Source organism: Entelurus aequoreus, linkage group LG02 (genome assembly GCF_033978785.1).
Source record: "Entelurus aequoreus isolate RoL-2023_Sb linkage group LG02, RoL_Eaeq_v1.1, whole genome shotgun sequence".
NCBI classification, from domain to species: Eukaryota; Metazoa; Chordata; class Actinopteri; order Syngnathiformes; family Syngnathidae; genus Entelurus; species Entelurus aequoreus.
In genome coordinates, this window is record NC_084732.1 from 50,770,480 (window position 1) to 50,791,419 (window position 20,940).

Genomic DNA, 20,940 nt, shown 5'->3' on the forward strand with positions numbered 1-20,940 from the left:
CGGGCTACGTCACACGCATACGTCATCCTCAGAGGCGTTTCGAACCGGAAGTTTAGCGGCAAATTTAAAATGTCACTTTATAAGTTAACCCGGCCGTATTGGCATGTGTTATAATGTTAAGATTTCATCATTGATATATAAACTATCAGACTGCGTGGTCGGTAGTAGTGGGTTTCAGTAGGCCTTTAAGCCATTTGTGCGGCCAGTACATTATGTGTCCGCTTCACCGTGACTCATACTTGCAACCATTCATCTGTGTCGAGAATGTTTATCTGTCACTACAAATTACAATTATGCAGAGTTCATAATTAAATCTGAATTTGACATCATTTTTGAACCAAGCAGACTTACATCTGATCTTGAGGTCAAATTATTTATGAAATCTGATTTGCAATGGAAAATTGGCGCGGGTCTAGCGTCATTTAGGAAAAAGAATGTGCTTGAAAGGAGAGTTGATTTTGTTTCTTGAGTGCACATGGGGGGTTACTTACATACAGGGTACTTCCACTTAGGAAGGTCATGTGGAAGTCATAAGTTTGTAACAATCTGTCTACACCAAACATCTTGACCCAACTACAGCCCTTCAGTCTTTGCGCGTCTGTTTTTATTCGGTGGCAAAATGTTGTTTGTCCTCAAGGAAGCTTTAGAAAATCCATGTGTTGGAAAGATGCATATTTAATGCTCCTAAATGTAAAAAACAAAACTATTTTGTGTTGTTTTGATAAAGATTGATTTGCTTCAGGTCGTCTGAAGTCAGAATTAAGGCTTCGCGTTTGCTCACAGTGCTGTGTGCTTCTGTGCGATCACCCTTCCCTCCCATGGTCCCTATTTATTTACTTGCTTTACTCATCCGCACTTCAGCATGGTGCACATTTGCCATTAATCCATAGTACACACTGCATTACTGCAGTTTTACTTTATTTGAGTTGTTTTTTTGGGCAAGAGGCAATTATCATTGATGAATTGCTTTGATTTGCCATGAAACCATCAATGGCTATTGATAAAAAGCCAAAATCTGATTGCTTAAACAATCCAAACCGAAGGATTTAGTAGGGCAGACTTCGGACAGAGACAAAACTATCTGGTCTATTATTTTCATTTAACTCTTAATAATGAAGAAAAAAGTATTCAAAGTCAGAATAATACAGGCAAAATCCAGTACATTTATTTTTGCTTGTGATTGTGTTTTCTTTGCGGCTCTCTAACATGTAATTTTGTCATCTTGTGATTACTTTGGACTCCCCATCAGTACAAACAAAACTCATGTGCCAACCAGTCGCTGGATAGCCAACATTCAGAACAGCTCCACTTCCTTGTGGTCAGTGTAGGGGCACCATGAGAGAAAAATAAAAACATATCGCTAAAATTGTGGGCAATTTAGTATTTCACGTAAATTTCACAGGTAACTACAATGCTGCAAAAATCTGCGATGCACAGAGACTGTCGTGAAGTAGCGAGGGAACCTTGTAAATATAATTTAAAAATTATAGTTATTTAATGTGAGCAACTGTATATAGTACAGTATTAGAAACAATGTCTTTCTGGTCTGTCTTGTAAGTCCGTCTGTTGTTAAAGTAACTGTTAATAGCTGTCTCTAAAATAACTGTCAATAACTGGCTGCGGTGCCTAATCCCTCTTTAATGGGCTGCTCACATACAATATTTATTTTTTATTCTTCATCCTCATAGCAAGACTGCATGAATGTTAATCATTTCTCAAACTCTTCCTGACTGATGCTGTCAGTCATTTATTGTCATCTGATCGGCAAGGAGAGCAAAAATGACATTTCCACTTATTTGGCGGTCCTTCTGACCATATAAGGTCAGAGGAAAACACACACAGAACAGACAGTCGGTACATCTTTTTGCGTGCACAGGTCACAGGAGTCATTGGATAGGAATGTGTGTTAAACATGTCACACTACACAGGAAGTTCACCCCCCGGGAGTGAGATAAAACCAGCCATGAAGAGTGCTGCTGTTTGTTTGTTTGTTGCCTTTGTCTGCTGTTATCGGGTGCTGCTGATGTCTCTTTATTTAAAGCTCGGAAATATGTCGCTGTTTTCATAAGATGAGTAGACAGCTGGCCATTACATTAAGCTGGAGACTAGTCGCTGTGTTGGGAAATCTTTGCAACATATCATTTTGTGATTTGTAGTAGTTTTATTAGACCAGTCTACTCAGTGACATATCGTTTTGGTCATCTTCAACATTAATATATTTTTTAGTTTCCTGTTTTATCAGTGTAGAGCTGCACTCAGAGAGCCAAACATTCATACTCCAAGCACCCAGTGGTGCAAATATGTCTGGTCGTCTTCCTCTCTCTTGTCATCCCAGTGTGTGATGAATCGATCTGTCAGCTGCTTGATAGGAAACAATAGCAGGATATGGAACCTTAGAATCCTTCCTGGTTGTCATGAAATGGTACTTTACTGTGTTTAAAATTGTATTTACTGTATAACGTATGAGTGTTTGTTTTTTTTAAATTACCTTAGTTAATGTTTACATGCGTTAATGTTAACCGCATTGAAACATGAAATGTTTACACATGCGCTTGTGTTCATTCACAAATGTAACAAAAGTCAGTGGCTGTAACACATACAGTAGCCTAGTCTTCGTGCTCCTGCAATGCCGTCTTCTTCAGCAAGCAGCAGGCCCGTTAGTGGTGGTAGATTTCCGTTACGTGCAGCGTGTTTTTTGTTTTTCAATGGTTCGGTGATCTTTCGTCTTATCTTCATCCTTGATGAGATTAAGTCCACAACGCGCCAAATAGCTGACTGAATGATTGTGAGAGCGCGTTTGATTTAATGTAAACAATGTCATTGTTTCACCCTGACCCGTTTTGCCATTTCTTTGTCTAATGTCCATCCATCCATCCATCTTCTTCCGCTTATCCGAGGTCGGGTCGTGGGGGCAGCAGCCTAAGCAGGGAAGCCCAGACTTCCCTCTCCCCAGCCACTTCGTCCAGCTCCTCCCGGGGGATCCCGAGGCGTTCCCAGGCCCAACGTGTCCTGGGTCTTCCCTGTGGCCTCCTACCGGCCGGACGTCCCCTAAACTTGTCTAATGTCATGAGGCTTAATTTATTAGCGGCATGTGAAGCTTGTGAAAAAATGGATCTACAAAAAAAATCTCATTTAACAAACCCAGAAGTGATGCCGTGGTTTGGCTAGTGGGTAGAAAACATACGACAAGGAAAATGTGGGGACATTTAACTTGTGTTTAACAGAGGGGGAAAAGGTGGTCTTGTGAAAAATGGTGTTCCTAATATAATGTACTTGACAGCAAGGAAGGCGTGCAGGGAATGAAAGTTGTGTGTGTGTGTGTGTGTGTGTAAGTGCGCGCGCTGCAGCTTTACAATGTCAGACAAACACGCTCCGTCACACTGAAAAAGTCCATAAATTAGGCACAGCATTGTGTAAAGCGCAGAGTTCAAAGTGTGGGGAAAAAATTAGCAGCATATAGACCGGAAGTTATAGTACAGTAGTTTTGTGAGGTAATGTAATAGTGGAAAACATTTACCGCTACCTTGGAGAGAGACCGCGGTCTGCGGTGATGTAGGTTTCACGTTGATCATAGGATATTGGCCTCTCAAGCTACAGCGGCAGTTCACCTTAAACACACACACACACACACACACACAGACAAACTTGCACATACCCACACTTGACTTTCATTCCTTAGCATGCATTTCTTGCTGTCAAGGCCATTATATTAGGACCAGCTCAGTGGCCTTGTGGTTAGAGTGTCCGCCCTGAGACTGGGAAGTTGTGAGTTTAAACCCTGGCCGAGTCACACCAAAGACTGCAAAAAATGGGACCCATTGCCTCCCTGCTTGGCACTCAGTATCAAGAGTTGGAATTGGGGGTTAAATCACCAAATGATTCCCGAGCGCGGCGCCCGCTGCTGCTCACTGCTCCTCACTGCTCCCAGGGGGTGAACATGGGGATGGGTCAAATGCAGAGGACACATTTCACCACACCCAGTGTGTGTGTGAAAATCGTTGGACCTTTAACTGCCCCAACTGCTCTGTCATGGTGCGGTGAGCTTGCATGTGAAGTGCCCTACTTGGGAGAGCCGACTTCTGCAGTATCTCCTTTTGAGCTGTGTCTTTGTCGGGCACACTATCAGCAGCTTTTCCATATTTTCATGATTAAATGTCTGCCGTTTAGATCATTAAACATCCTTGCTGGCAGAAAAGCTGCCTCAGTATTGTGCCGAGTCTGCCGACTAGCATTGCTACGCTGGAACTGCCTCAACAATTTGGCCACTTGGTCGGTCGGTCATGATATTTATTACATCTTTAATTCAATTACTATCATCCACTTTTTCTTCTTAGCACATGTCCTTCACACTCACTTTCTCTATTGCAAAATAAACATGTATTGACCTCTAGCTATAAGCTTTTGCTAGTGAGGAAGACCAGATGGCGGACCTCACAAGAATAATTCTGACTACTAATACACCCACTAGAAACAGGGATGATTGTAACTCAAATTTATGCTAGCATCTTCAAGCACAAAGCCAAAAGTCAGCTTGTATCTTAAAACAGTACCACTATACAGTAGAACTGTGATTTAGACATCTGAGTTCTGTGTTTACTGCTCAATTCTAGAATTGACACAGCTCACCTTAGTTAGCAAACCCTTAGTACAGTGAATCATGCAGTATTTTTCAACGGTCTGACCCACTGTCCTAAAAAATAACATAACAGAGTACATATGTTCCATTCAACGTTGTCCATCAGCGACACACTCCATTATAGTCTCAACGATTTTGCAGCATATCTTCATCATCATAACGACAACATTTTGCACATTTCAGTCTTAATGTAATTAGTCTGAAGCTGTTTACAAATAGCCATGTACTGTAACTTAGTTAGATGACTAATTTGGAACAATGTGGCTGTTAACTTCAACATCCCTTTCAACAAATACCTCAATAATTACACTTTGTTTTCTTTTATTGGTTTCCTTGTTCCAGGTATTCAAAATGTTCTAAGCTTGTTTTGTGCGGTTCTGACGGAGCACAAGGTTTTGTTCCATTCCACCAGTTACCAGCGGCTAGGGGAAGCGAGTCGCGCCTTGGAGGCCCTCATGTTTCCTCTCAAATACAGGTGAGTGTTGTTTCACAATCAGCACTACCTAATGGAAAATATATTGTACATGTTTTTACCATTTCATTGTTCAATAGCAATATATTTCTTTTTCGGACAGATCTACAGTACTACGGGAATTAGATGTAGTTTGCTAGGTCCTGATCTACCTCTTATTGTCTGTAGTATAACACAAATGGAAACGGCTTAAATGTGATCCATTAAGTGTTGTCTTTACTTTTTAAAGCAGGAAATGCCTACTTTTTGTGATCTGGTGTAATATTCAAATGACATGTTTTGTTGTTTGTTGAATTGCATACATTAAAGTAGTGCACAGTGATTAGCTGATTGAATTATATGCCTGTTTGCTCATATTATTTTATTAATGGGTAATGCTGATTTACAAATTTTTTGAAGGATGATTTCATTACTCACTAGAAATATACAGTAAAATGTTTTATTTTCTCACCCGTGGAAAATGTAATGACTAAGAAAGTGACTTTTCGCCAACCTGAAGCAATAAATGGGGAAAAACACCTGTGTTGCAAACCCATGCAACATAACACCTGGTTATTAGCAAAATGTTTGTTGATATGAAAGTTTACACAATGGTGCTCGTCAGTTCCCAGTAATTGATGATGATCCAGCAGTAACTGTAAATAAGTTATTACAAACTATTTGGACACCGTGTGCTTTATGTAGTTTCTTATCATAGAATGAGTGTACTCATTTTGACTTCTTGTAAAGTAGTTTTAAAAATAAACAAATTTTTCTCAGTCATCCAGTTTTGTTTTATCTGCATTCTTGGTCCAGCTGGATGTATTACATGTATAATTTAAAACAATTTTTTTTAGCTATCCCTACATCCCGATCCTGCCTTCACGCTTGCTGGAGGTGCTGAGCTCCCCCACCCCTTTTATCATCGGAGTGCACTCCATGTTTCAAAGTGAAATCCAGGATCTGGTGGGTACATATTTGAATTTCCCAACCTGTAAATTATTTTTAAAAGACGATGATATACGATAATTTGGTTGGTCCACACATAATGTAATGGGCATTTTTATGGTTGATTTGGCTGCTTACTTGAAAGCCTCGTCAGAAATTCGTGTTTATCCCTGCAGTCATCCCTCCTGGCTGTAATAAAACCACCTGACATGTTAGCGTTTCATGTGTCACCAGTTGGATGTCATCATTGCGGACCTGGATGGAGGAACAATAAAAATCCCAGAGTGCATTCACTTGTCTCTACTCCCTGAACCTCTGCTAAGCCAAACACAGGACGCCCTGTCACTGGTAAGTAAGCACATGCTTGTTGACTACCTTCATGCATTTGTTTTTAATCCATAACCATAACATTCAGACTACAACAAAATATATAACTCAAGTCGTTTTGTAAAGTCAAACATAAATTTGACCATGAGTCTTTACTTTCACTTAGTTTTTTTCTCATAACGGTCTAAATTGTCCTTCATTCCTCTACTCAGAATGTTGTTAAATGTCTGCCACTGGCTGTAGTACAAGTAAACACACGCCCTTAGTAAACTATTACTGAAGCTTTGAATTTAAATTCAATTATTAACTCAAATACACTTCCTCTATTAGATTGTTCGGACAATGTCATCATCTGCACAGAATGCTCAGTTTTATTAGGTTATTTTTCTATTTTTTTAACACAAGAGTCTGTGCTTCCTGACCACGAAAGAATAAACTCATTCTAGGTTTTGCATCCTGATTTGGAGATTGCCGACAGTGCCTTCCCACCGCCTCGCACTGCACCCTCCAACCTCAAGTTGTTGGTAAGTCAGCATCGCTTATACGTACACTTTACCCATAGCTTTACATCCTTATCTACCATAAGGAGGACATTATTGGTTTCAACTAGGGATGTAACGATTACCAGTATTAATGATAAATAGCGGTAAAACAACCTTTGGTTAGTATTACGGTTTCAAATTATCGTAAAATCCAGTGGAGGGCCGTGCGTTTCCCACCTAGGCCTTCAGTGATGTCCGAGTTCAATGATTACCTCTTAAAATATCATCATTGATGTCACCACATGACCATTGCTGGAGAAATACTATACAAAAACACATTTACGCACAACTGTGCATTGTACAAAATGGGTTATTTTCTGGCGCATTTAAAAATCAATAAACCCGCATCAGCAATTAAAACGTATCTTATGTGGTACTGTCAAAATTAAAATTGTAAAACAATAAAGAAATAAAATATCTGAACTCACATTTCATCGACAGCTGAGCTAGCTTCCGGAGTTGGCCGAGATGGTCTCATAAGATGTAGTTTCTCTTTAAATATCCTTCTTGAAAATGGCCTTGCAAATATATGTGTTGTCTTGTCTAATCATAAAAGATGCAGACGAGGCGTGTTGGCTGAGTTCTTAAAGTTTACTCCACAAGTGCTCATCCAAAACATCCCGGCCGGCATGTCTACATCAAACAACCTAAACGGGGCTACTGCGCATGCTCTTTACTACTGTGGCATGCTGGGTAATGGAGTTATTATGTTACCTGGCTCATAACATCACTATATATATCTGCCTTAGGCCATCTAGTAGGCCTTACTGACAACAACGCGTGATCTAATTGGCTATTGCAACTCTCTATCACTGTATGTCCCCGTTCGTTTACAGCGTACGGACGCCCACATTGCTGAATCTGAAGGCCTGTGGCAGATTTGGTAGAGCATGGCAACATAAGCTAGCTGAATTCTGATTGGATAAAAACTCTATAAACTATAAAACAACAGCACTGGAAGGAGCATAATATGACATGAAGAGAATATGAATACTTTTATATATTTAGGGAAAGTAAATAAAAAAAATACTTTTATCTTTAATTATGATTATGATTTCTGGTTATGTTATGCCAGCAGAGAAGGCCTTGCTGGCCCTGACGGCACACCACTGGTAAAATCTTGATTCATAATCACACTTTGATAAACTCACAGACTGGTGATACTGCTCATTTTATTGAGAAACAAGCTAGCTATCTTAAATACTAACATGAATACACAAACTGCACTTTTTGGGGGAATTTGGCCTATCATTCACATTGACCTGAATAAATAAACGAAAAAAAAATGGACTTTCATGTATGAAAGCAAAAATGTAACTTAAATGAATATCAATAGCAACAACAACTTAAAGTGCATTTTTTCCCAGTTAGAGAAACTAGGTGCCCTCACATGATCACGGCATTCCCGCTTGTTTGTCTGCGCTGATGGGCTCCTATTTCCCATTCGATTTGAAGCTGAAATATTACCACAACGGGATATTTTTCTTTGTAATCATATTTGTTTCCTCCTTATTTTTCTTACTTTGCGGAACTTTTCACTGGCGAGTCGCAAGGCTCTCTGTCTGTTCTTCCTGTGTGTGCAAAGCTAGCGCCCTGCTCTCCGCCCACCGAGACAAAGATTGTAGATGACTGAAAAGATATGCACAAAGTGAAACATCTTTTCCCCTGTTTTAGGCGATAGACTCACAAACACGAGGCTCAACAATTCTGATAGGCAAACATGTCTGTCACTCAGCCTCTTGCAGTTACGTTATCTCACTATTTTAAATCTCAATGTTAATTCGATGTTGATTAATCAAGCAGCCCAAGCGCTAACGCTGGGGAACTACTTTTAGTGGCACCGTGATCACAGTGAGCTAATTAGCTTATGTAGCTGTTGACATACTGAGCCGGTAAGTAGCTGCATCGCTTCTGTGTTGGTAAAAGTTAATGATATATTATGAATCAGCGCTCTTTTGCGGCCATTTTTTTTTTTTTTTACTTGCGTGACGATTATGATTATTCTTCATTTAAACGGGAAGATATTAAAATCCCATCAGTCGGCATCCCACTGAGAGCAGATATTGTACAGTGATTGATTGTTTTATTATTTACGTACTTTGTATTTCTTGTTTAGCTTTCGGCTGCAATGCTACTTGCAGGATATGCTTATCACTCAGCTTTTAAAACTGGTAGCTCAGCCTCCTTATATTCAGGTTAAAAAATATATGGTTCTGCATCATCCTTTGTCTCAAAGTAGTCGTGTGCAGTGATTAGTGGTAGTTGTAGAAAATACCGAACTTTGTGATGTGTTAACTTTTGTCAATGCGCCACTGTATGCCTCAAATGACCAAAATACATAAATATTAGATGCTGTTATTATTAATGTGCCTGTTACTGAATTACATGCATACTTACAGCATGCATATAAAACGTTTTTGTATGTTTTTGAGAGCACTTTATTAGCGGAATTGAGAAAATCCCTTTACATCCATTTTAGCTAACTTTTGTTAGTGTTTATTCACGAGTTAGAATGAGTATAAAGAAGAAAAATGGGTTCTTGTCTCAGATAAGGATTGTGAATGTCCGACAAAATGAAAAAAATAAAAAAGGTTTAGTTCCCCTTTAATGTTATTCCCCATTACAAACATCAGACCCCAGGGAGACCGACTAGCAACTAAGCTATTCATTTCTGAACATTGAACTTATAAGCTGCGCTCTTTTAGCATAGTGTGATAGCCTATGCCAGCGCTATTTAACTGGTGGCCCTGGAATGTCAGCAATCAATCAATCAAAGTTTATTTATATAGCCCTTAATCAAAAGTGTCTCAAAGGGCTGCACAAGCCACAACGACATCCTCGGCTCAAATCCCACATCGGGGCAAGAGAAACCTTGGAAGGGACCGCAGATGTGGGAACCCTCCACCCCCGGGTGACCGGTGCAATGGATGTCGAGTGGATCTAGTTAATATAGTGAGAGTCCAGTCCATAGTGGGGCCAGAACAGGATCATCTTGAATGGAGACAAGTCAGCAGCGCAGAGACGTCCCCAACTGATGCACAGAGGAGTGGTCCACCCCGGGTCCCGACTTTGAACAGCTAGCGCTACATCTGTGGTCACCTGATAATGGAGCTAGACTGTTTAGTATTTTATATGTAAGTAGTAAAACCTTAATGTCGCATCTTAAGTGCATAGGAAGCCAGTGCAGGTGAGCCAGTATTGGCCTAATGATCAAACTTTCTTGTTCTTGTCAAAAGTCTAGCAGCCGCATTTTCTACCAACTGTAATCTTTTAATGCTGGAAATAGGGAGGCCCGTAAATAATACGTTACAGTAATCGAGACGAGACGTAGCGAACGCATGAATAATGATCTCAGCGTCGGTGGTGGACAAAATGGAACAAATTTTAGCGATATTACGGAGATGAAGGAAGGCTGTTTTAGTAACACTCTTAATGTGTGACTCAAACAAGAGAGTTGGGTCGAAGATAATATCCAGATTCTTTACAGAGTCGCTTTGTGTAATTGTTTGGTTGTCAAATGTTAAGGTGGTATTATTAAATAGGTGTCGGTGTCTAGCAGGACCAATAATCAGCATTTCCGTTTTCTTTGCGTTGAGTTGCAAAAAGTTAGCGGACATCCATTGTTTAATTTCATTCAGACACGCCTCCAGGTGATTACAATCTGGCATGTTGGTCAGTTTTAGGGATATGTAGAGTTGAGTGTCATCAGCATAACATGAAAGCTAACACCGTATTTGCGTATGATGTCACCTAGCGGCAGCATGTAGATGCTGAAGAGTGCAGGGCCAAGAACCAAACCCTGTGAAACACCGCACGTTACCTCAACATACTCCGAGCTCACATTGTTATGGGAAACGCACAGCATCCTGTCAGTAAGATAGGAGTTAAACCAAGAAATATCATATTTAGAACTGATGGTCTTAATATTACAAACAGCTCCGTGATAGGTTTCCCAGGAATTGGGTCAAGTAAACATGTTTGTTTGTTTTGTCCCATTTGCACGCCGCAGGAGTTCCTCTAATGTCATTTCATCAAAAAGAGAAAGACTATTTTGGAGGGCAATATCCGTTGTATATACTGTACATTCGTATCTGTGTTAATGGAACCCAGTTGTAGCTAGGGATGATGTTTGATAACAAATTATCGAGTTCGAGCCTATTATCGAATCCTCTTATCGAACCGATTCCTTATCGATTCTCTTATCGAGTCCAGATAGGTTGTTGTATATGGAAAAAAACACACAATATTTGGTTTAACAAAAGCTCACTTTTATTATATAAGAAAAAAATAACATATAATAAATAAATAAATATTGACTGTTACCCCCCTAAAAAAATAAAATAAAATAAATAAATATTGACTGTTGTTACCCAAAGTATATTAAGTGGGATTTTTCAGAAAAACAAATATATACAGTAACACAAAAACAACCTGTCTCTGTGATCACTATAGGTGCATAAATAATAATATAGTGTTAAATAAAATCAGTCCCTTGCGCACAAAACTGAAAATAATACAGCTCTCCAAAAAGTGCACTTCTGCTGCTATTTGACATAACTGTTTGTTATGATGCTTTGACATTTTTGCACTTTATTTCTTTATTGAAAGAAAATTCTATGAAGAGAAAAGTTGTTTGCAAATGTGGTTACAATGCTAAAAAATGAAAAGTTAAAGCTAAAAAAAGAAATACACTTTATTGAGTTAAAATATTTCTTTATAGGGGGAAAGATGTGATGTTATGAGCTAGGGAAAATAACAACTACACAACCCAGCATGCAACGGGAGTGACGAGCATGCGCAATAGCCCCGAAAAGTGTTGTTGCATGTTGCCCACCGGCAGCTAAGAATGAGGTTATGAGCACGCTGTGAAAGTAAACGTCAAGAACTCAGCCAACACGCCTCGTCTGCCTTATTTATAATTAGACAGACAACACATATACAGTGTGATTTTGTTTTGTTTACAAGGGAAAAAAAAGAAAAGTTAAAAAAGGGAGATGTATGTATGTATGTGCTGCGGTTGCTTTAAGAACGTTGCGACAGCTGCCGTAAAGGAGGTGCGTTGCTAGCCTGGTTGCTATGTTTCCGGTTGGTGGTAAAAGTGTTCGTCATGTGTTTGTACCCTGCTCAAATCTCTCAGTAAAGTTATTCATTGGATTATACCTTTTGTTTTGAACTTTATTACACCTTGGAACGCTTTTTCCGGTCCATTGTTTTCCTGCTTTCGCTATCTGCGCCTAATGACTGAGCTACGTACGTCATTTCTTGTGATGTCACACGAAGCATTTCTGGTCGGGACGGGATTCCAGGGATTCGAATAAAGAACTCTTTTTCTTTACTATAGTGGTCTCTATAACGGGTACCGGTTCTCAAAAAGGGATTCGAGTCTGTGGACTCGGTTCTTTTCTTATCGAACAACCGGGAAAACCAGTTTCGAGTATCATCCCTAGTTGTAGCTGGGACGCGTTGTCTTTAATCTCCTTTCTAATGAGTTACATTTTATTATTAAAGAAATTGATAAAGTCATCTGCCGAGTGGGTGGAGCTACTGGGAGGAGTCCCTTGTTGGGTTAACAATGCTACTGTACTGAACAAATATTTAGGATTGTTTTTATTGAGGCGAATGAGATTGGAGTAGTAATTAGCTTTAGCTAAGGTAAGCATGCGTTTATAAGTTATTAAACTATTACTCCATGCTTGATGGAAAATCTCAAGTTTAGTCGCACGCCATTTGCGTTCCAGCTGTCTACATGATAGTTTAAGAGCTCTAGTTTCTTCTGTAAACCAGGGCTTTTTAGGGGCCTTTTTCAGCTTTAGCGGTGCTATACTATCAATGGTGTCGCGCAGGACATCGCTAAAGTTGTTAGTGAGGTTATCGATAGAGCCCACATAATTTGGAAATGGCACCATCACCGAGTTAGCTCACTAATATTAGCTTCAATGTCAGGTGCTCGCTCTGGCCCCGGGGGTACACTTAATTATGGCTGGTTTGCAAAGCTGTATGTTTCGGGTGATGGAGTCCCCTATGACTAAGGTGTGGTGTCCGGTAGATTGGGGTGTAGGACTAGCTAAAGGGCTAAATCTATTATGCGTCTCAACCGGTTCACCGTTGCTTGTAGGCCGCTTAGGGCTGCTACAAGCTGGGATAGTCAGTTCGCTACAGTTAACGCTTGATGTGTCCGCAACGTCTAAAGTTACGAAATTACTCTGCTCTAGTTGGCGGACACGGTCCTCTAGTAGGGCCAACGTATCCATGAGAACGGTGCGCGAAGAGCAACTGCTTGCTGTAAAACAAATAGAAGCACACAGATAGAAAAATAATACTTAGCTTTTTTCGCAACAGCAAGCAGTCACTCACGGCAAACAGGAAATCGGAAACCGGAAGTGTCCCAGGCCGGCCTGTGAGTTCAGTACAAAAAGCTTGCAAGAGACAAACCTCTTGGCAGCAGATTTCTAAATATACTAGCGCACTTTCCTATAAAGGATCTTTGACAAGCTTTTTGGCAGTTGGCCCTTAAAAACAGCTGAGTGCTATTATTGTAAATATTTTTTTCCCAAATTAGTAATGCCTAAAAAAATAAACAAAAATCGTATGTCATCTGCAGAGGAGGTTGGTTTTCAGGAATGTAGAAAAAAAAAAATAGTGAAGGGACAAGTCCGGCACCCTTAAATTACCGGAAATGTGGCCCATAGAGCAATTTAGTTGAATGCCCTGGCTTATGGTGATAACTGTAAAGGGGCTGTGACGTCACATAAACCGGACGTGCAGCAAGAAACACTCTAAAACTGAGTCTTCAAAAGTTTATTACAATGTCAGTGTGTTGAATCAACGTTATTGTGTATTTAAAGAGACTTAAAGTTGTAAAAAAACTGTGGGGGTAATATACAAGAGATTCACTTAAAAAAGGCTGCTCACATATTCAGGTCAAATAGCTCACACGGGAAGAGTTCTTCTCTACGAGTCAGTTAAAACAAACAAATAATAAAAGTAAAATATACCTTGTTGGCAAAATTAGCAAAATTTTACACTTGAATATCACAGCCAAAAGCAATAAAATAGGTTCTGCTAAGAAGGATGTAGGGGGCCCTCCAATGTCTACAACCAAAATAATAAATTAAATGGCTAAATAAATTATTGACAAACAAAGTTGCACTTCAATATTGAACATGTAGGCAGAGGTACAGTTGTACAATACTTAACTGACAATCTATTTAAGACCTTTTTAAACAAAAGCGCAGAGTAACAGTATAAACATTACAGTATAAACATATGTATTAACAGGTCATATGCTAAAAAACTTAACTCTGGCAGATTCGGCGCAAGGAATACCACCATGACATGACAAATGTCTGTCAAACGTTTGCAGTATGTTTGGAAAAGCTAGCTTTTCAACAGTAATAAATGGCAGCATGTGTTTAGCAATACAGTGATTTAAACCACACTTTCTGTGAGCGCACACCATTTTGTGCTGTCTTGTTTGCACTGAACGTGTCCACCAAACGCCTCTGAGTAAGGACTGTAGGGTGTAGGGCTGGACAATTGATCAAGTTTAAACAAAATAAAATGATTAATGGGACACGCAAAGTAATAATGTACACTTATTAATACATTTACAAAAGAATTATGCTTTGACCTAAAATTCAGGTCAAAATTCTCCAAAGGTGTATTGCACCAATAAATGTTTTCATTTAATTAACAATCCTTTTATTACATTTTATATTTTCTTTTAAAAGGTAAATTAATTGATAACAAAACAGGAAAAACTGATTTTTGTTTTTTTATATTTCTATTGTTATTTAGATGTATTGGCTTTGCTATTGTTATTATTTTACTTGTGGTTTATTTAATACTGATTTTTAACTATATTTAAAGCTTAGTTTTAAAGGTACAATAAACACTCATGTTTTCAAATGAAAAAATAAGCGTGTAATTAATCGTGACTACACTATCAAATAAAATAATCGTGAAAATTATTTTTGCCATAATTGTCCAGCCCTAAAAGGGTGGTTGTGTTTCAAGTCGGTGTGCAGGTTTGTCATATTCCAGCACATTCCGCAAACGTTCTCCTCATTGTTGATAGGCTCATCTTGTTCCAAAGGTTTAAACTGAAATATTCCCACACTGGTGCGGTGGAATTTGGTTTTGTGATCATTTTGTCTGTTTGCTACCATATGTGTTTGTCACGGGCTAATTTGTTGCACTTTGTGATGCTGGCAGGCCAGCGGACACGAGTCAAAGACACTTAATGAAGGACAAGAGGATTCACCCCCTTCTTTTCATTTCACAAACGCGTGCAGCTGCTGAAACCGTAGAAAAGCGTAAATGCTCTTGAAGCCTGTAAACATTTATGAACATGGCGATTATCGACGCTGGAAAACTTACTGACTTAATTTTCATTCATAATTCGGTTAATCGACTTATGAAATATTGGCCCGTGCCTAGGGCACGAGCTTCATGCTCCTGTGTTTCCTCCTTTGTGTTTTTGATGTTGGCACTCTACGTTGATTTGTTGGGTCTGTTCTTATCTCTGGCCTTGCTGCCTTCTTTTTTATTATATTGAACAAAGACAGCACAGTCTACCATATTACATTTCTTTGTGTGTTAAACATACTGGGCCAATAAAGCTGATTATGATTCCGAAAGTGAGCTTAGTCTCGGCTTTCCTGGACGCTGAGCTTGCGCATGATGATTGGATGAACTGAGTTGATTAGGAGAAAATTTCCATCCTGGAAGTAATGTTTTCTTTGTAAAATCTAGCATCGTTATATCTTTTATCTGTTCTTGGAAATTGTACTCGTGTTCAGAGAGTAGCTGGAAATGATCATCCCTTACTTAAAAGACCAGGAGCCGCCACTGGACAGCACAGGGGATAAAAAGCACTGTAAAACTTTGTATAACACTTCTGCGCGGACGGATTGAAATGTTTGCTTTAATAGGCTTTCAATTTTTGCATCCATACACGTGTGCATTACTGCAACTTGTGCTCACCAAAAGGAGATTTATTCGCTATGAAGGTATTAAAAATGGATGCAATGGTCACTGTACAGTTTGAACAGGTGAACGAAACCATAAAATCACTTCATCCGTTGCGTCTTAGCATTCTTTTTCTTTGTGCATGTTCATATCCTAAAGGTTTTGAGGGCGTGTCACAATGGTCAAACGTGATCACCCTCTAAGCATCTACTGAACCGTAACATACAACAGCTTTAGGACAATACAGGACAGTATTTTGTTTTTCTTCCGAGGAAAATATATTGTCTGTTTACCGTGCATCTGGAAAGTAATCACAATGCTTCACTTTTCCCACATTTTGTTATGTCACAGCTTTTTTCCAAAACGGAATAAATCATAATGACAATGTGAAAAGGTTTAAGTTTTTTTTACAAATAAAAAAAAAAAAAAGTACAAAAAATTTAATTTCACATGTACACACTATTATTCACAGTATTTACTCAATACTTTGTTGATGCACCTTTGGCACCAATTACAGCCCCAAGTCTTTTTGAATACGATGCCGCAAGCTTGACACACCTATCTTTGGACAGTTTCGCCCATTTCTCTTAGCACACCTCTCCAGCTTCATTAGGGTGGATTGGAAGTGTTGGTTTTCATCCAGGACGTCTCTGTAAATTGCCACATTCATCTTTCCCTCTGTCTTGACTAGTCTCCCAGTTCCTGTCACTGAAAAACATCCCCACAGCATGATTCTGCCACCACCATGCTTCAATGAGGGATGGTATTGGCCTGGTGATGAACGGTGCCTGGTTTCCTCCAAACATGATCCCTGGCATTCACGCCAAGGAGTTCAATCTGTGGCTCATCAGACAAGAGAATTTTCTTTCTCATGGTCTGAAAGTTTTTTAGGTGTATTTTGGCAAACTTTTTACTAAGAAATGGCTTCCGTCTGGCCTCTATACCAGTGGTCCCCAACCTTTTTGTGACTGCGGACCGGTCAACGCTTGAAAATGTGTCCCACAAACCGGGGGGGTTTATTTTGTTTTTTTTGTTTTTGTTTTGTTATAAAAAAAATACAATCATGTGTGCTTACGGACTGTATCCCTGCAGACTGTATTGATCTATATTGATTTATAATGTAGGAACCAGAAATATTAATAACAGAAAGTAACAACCCTTTTGTGCGAATGAGTGTGAATGAGTATAAATGGGGGAGGGAGGTTTTTTGTGTTGGTGCACTAATTGTAAGTGTATCTTGTGTTTTTTATGTTGATTTAATTAAAATGTTGTTTTTTTTTTATATATAGTTTTATTTTATTTATTTTTTAATTCTTGTGCGGCCCGGTACCAATCGATCCACGGACCGGTGGTTGGGGACCACTGCTCTATACCATACATGCCTGATTGGTGGATTTCTGCAGAGATGGTTGTCCTTCTGGAATGTTCTCTTGTTGCATCGTATTAAAAAAGGCTGTAATTTCTGCCAGTGGTGCATCAACAAAGTATTGAGCAAAGGCTGTGAATACTTACAGTATGTACATGTGTGGAATTTATTCCATTTTGGAATAAGGCTGTAACATAACAAACTGTGGAAAACGTGAAGCGCTGTGAATACTTTCCGGATGCACTGTATACTTTTTTTTTTTTTTTAACTTAAAAAGCTTTTAGAGTTAAAGGTTTAAATATAATGAGTGTAGTACGTATTGAGCACATTCAACAATACAATGATATAATATTAATAATAACAATGATCATTTTGGTCACAATACCATGATATAAATGTTCATATTGTTACATCCCTACTTCAAAGAATTTGCCTTTTATCCTGAAAAGGATTGAATAAGCAATTCAACATCAATTGAATATATCATGTATTATTTACCTTAAGACCACCCAGATGATTAATTAAGTTATCACCTGCTGTTACGGAATAGCTTTTTAATGATGTGTGCTTGCGTGTGTGTATGTGTGTGTGTCAGGACAAGGAAGTGAGGGCTGTCTTGCTCAGGCTGTTTGCACAACTGTTCCAGGGCTACAGGTCATGCCTGCAGCTCATTCGCATCCATTCCGAACCTGTTATACACTTTCACAAGGTAAGATAACAAGTCTAAATTATGGATTTAAGTTTTCTAAAACATAGTTGGCGACCACTTGATTAAACTTTTTTTGTAAGCAAATGCTTCTCGGAAAGAACGCTGGTCCTGTAATCTTCCTGGAATGTTGAGACAAGACGTGAGATGGAATTACATGTAAACAGATAAACCTTTGAGAGTGTGTTAGCGTGTCCCTCAGATTTGACCGTTCCATTGTTATTTTTTTGCAAGTCTCCAAGACGGACGGGCCTCTAAACTTGGACAAAATGTGCCATATGAGATGTATTACATCTTAAATATTTTTGATAGGAATTTATTTTGTTCATTCTGTAGATGTGTCCATGGTAACCCCCGAGAACATCATCCTCAAAGTACCCCACATGGATTGTATTATAAACATGCTCAGTTTATTTGGCTGGAATTGCAAAGTGGGGAAGGCCTGAGTAAACCCACAGAATAATGATGCCTCAATTGAATGTATTTTCAGGAAGAATTAATTATGTTATGAAAAATGGTATACTTAACTTAATAACTGCAGCGCTGTCTTGAAATATAATCAAATAATATTTGCACACAATTTTACAGTATATCAATGTGAGCAGTTTAACATTGTTCGTATGTGCATCATTGTAACTCTTCTAATTCTGACATTATCCAGACAGCCTTTGTAGGCCAGCGAGGCCTCATTGAGAATGATTTCCTCACCAAGGTCTTGGATGGGATGGCTTTTGCTGGCTTTGTCTCAGAGCGTGGTCCGCCTTACAGAGCTTGCGATCTCTTTGATGAGGTACGACGGCATGAAAACCAGTCAACTATCAACAACTACCAATGAATATTTATCATCCTGTTTTTTCTCTCTTTTTGAAGCTGGTGGCCTTAGACATTGAGCAGTTTCGAGAAGAACAGCTCAACCCTGCAAAGCTGCAGAAGCGAATAAGGGAACTCTCAGAACAGCTACACAGAAATGTAAGGCATACTTGAGTTAATATGATGAACTGTTTTACCTGCTAACCAATATTTGTATTTACTTATCCTGCAATTCTGTAAGTACAGTGCTTGGGACAACTGTAAAATAATTCATAATCATTGTTATTAACAAAGAGAGTTCCAAATTTTCCAAATGTACCTGAAATGAATGTTTTTGTTTATCACTCTTATCAAGATTCAAACGGACTGAGTGAAATGTTGCACGATCAAGCACTTTTAAAAGGAAATAAATATCTGACTTTTGATACGCTTGTCTTGTTAGAAGAAAGGCAGATTATTCGTCCATCCTAATACATAGTCTTTGTGTGTGTTTTGTAGGAGAACCCGAACCCCCACATGGCATTTCAGAAAGTGCCTAGACCATCGGAGGGATCACACTTGCGCGTGCACCAGGTCCCCTTCCCTGTATTATATGATGACAAAGTGGAGAAGATGCTGCAGGAAGGTGTGGCTAAACACATCAACATCCATCCATCCACAAGAACTGAGAAGAAATGTGTTGTACCTGCAGGTCCCCCTGTCGGTATGGCCATCTTCTGACATTCATGATATCAAAACATAGCCTCAAAATTCTGTTTTTCCAAGTGTGTTTGAAAGTGTCACTCACCTAATCATGTCTGTTTTTCAGTGTCCATTATGGGAAAGACTGGCTCTGTGTTTAACAGCGCTCGCAGGCTTGAGGTCGTCAAAAACTGCATTTCCTTCATCTTTGAAAACAAGACCCTGGAGACAGAAAAGGTGATGTCCAGTGCCATGTGTACATCATTTACTGTAAATAGCTAGAAACTGTATTTCTCACTCTAACATCTCTTAGATGAAAATTTGTATGTTATTTGTTGCCTAATTACCTACTTCACCTACCCTGAACAGCAGGTTATTTCACTCTAAGGTAAATTAGTTGTGTGTTGCCAGTAGTGTTGCACCTAACGACTATTTTAATTGTCAACTAGTCATCGATAATCTTAATGATTAGTCTACTAATCCGATTATTAAGCAGAAACCTATTATTGGCTCTAATTTGGCCATCTGCATTGATTCTGCTTTGTTTTTATTCTCAAGATTGGGGCGGCGTAGCTCGGTTGGTAGAGCGGCCGTGCCAGCACCTCGAGGGTTCCAGGTTCGATACCCGCTTCCTCCCATCATAGTCACCACCATTGTGTCCTTGGGCAAGACAATTGACCCACCTGCTCCCAGTGGTTTATATTTAGCTTAAAATATGTAGATAATGGGTTTCACTATGTAATTGCTTTGAGTCCCTAAAAAAAGTGCTATATAAATATAATACACTTCACAAGATATTTTTAGGCATGTGCTAACGAACAAAGATGACAAATTGATTCAGGAATATTTATTTATACGGTAACTGTGCGGCTCATTAGTCTGTTTGAAAAATCAAAATAACTATTAAACTTTTGTTTACTCAAAGGCCCAGTGCTGACAGAAAAACAAAGAATAGTAAAAATAGCAGCAATATAAACAAACACCAAAGCTATCTAACTTCCTATAAAAGAAACAAGCATTTTGTGAAGTGTTTAAAAGGCAACACACAGGTATATTATTAATTATTGATTAACTCCTGGCATTTTTAGCAATCTAATAGACAGAATTTTTTCTGACAATTTTAGCTATCTAACAGACTTTATATTTATTATTTTATAATATCGGCACCAGGGTGCCTAATGTTCGTGTATGCATGCGTGCGTGGGTGTGCTTGATGTTCATTATTGTGACCGTCTTCTTTGCACTCCAAATTGATGCTGCTTCACAAGTTCCTGACAACATAAAGTATTTGATATAGACCAAAAAATGTATATACACAAAGTTTAGCTGGCTTAATTTGGCTAAAATGATAGTAAATCTATTTCCACACAACTTTGCATTCTTAGATGTCTATTATTTATCTGTTTTAAATGCTCTCGTTTCACAGCTGTACTGCCATAAAAAACACGGTCCACTTTGCAAAGTGAGGAAGGTAGTCATGTCTTTTAGGATTAGGGTGAAATG

At 39.0% G+C, this 20,940-nt stretch overlaps 1 protein-coding gene across 5 annotated transcripts in view; it reads left to right on the forward strand.

Annotated features, from left to right (window-relative positions):
- The window catches only part of sbf2 (SET binding factor 2), a 259,041-nt gene that overhangs the window by 142,068 nt on the left and 96,033 nt on the right, over positions 1-20,940 (forward strand). For all 5 annotated transcript variants that reach the window (XM_062028691.1, XM_062028699.1, XM_062028716.1 and 2 more), the window contains 9 exons: positions 4,979-5,111; positions 5,945-6,053; positions 6,270-6,383; positions 6,809-6,886; positions 17,836-17,949; positions 18,608-18,736; positions 18,817-18,915; positions 19,255-19,459; positions 19,565-19,674. In XM_062028691.1, coding sequence (XP_061884675.1) covers positions 4,979-5,111; positions 5,945-6,053; positions 6,270-6,383; positions 6,809-6,886; positions 17,836-17,949; positions 18,608-18,736; positions 18,817-18,915; positions 19,255-19,459; positions 19,565-19,674 — 1,091 coding nt within the window. The remainder of the gene's footprint in view (positions 1-4,978; positions 5,112-5,944; positions 6,054-6,269; positions 6,384-6,808; positions 6,887-17,835; positions 17,950-18,607; positions 18,737-18,816; positions 18,916-19,254; positions 19,460-19,564; positions 19,675-20,940) is intronic.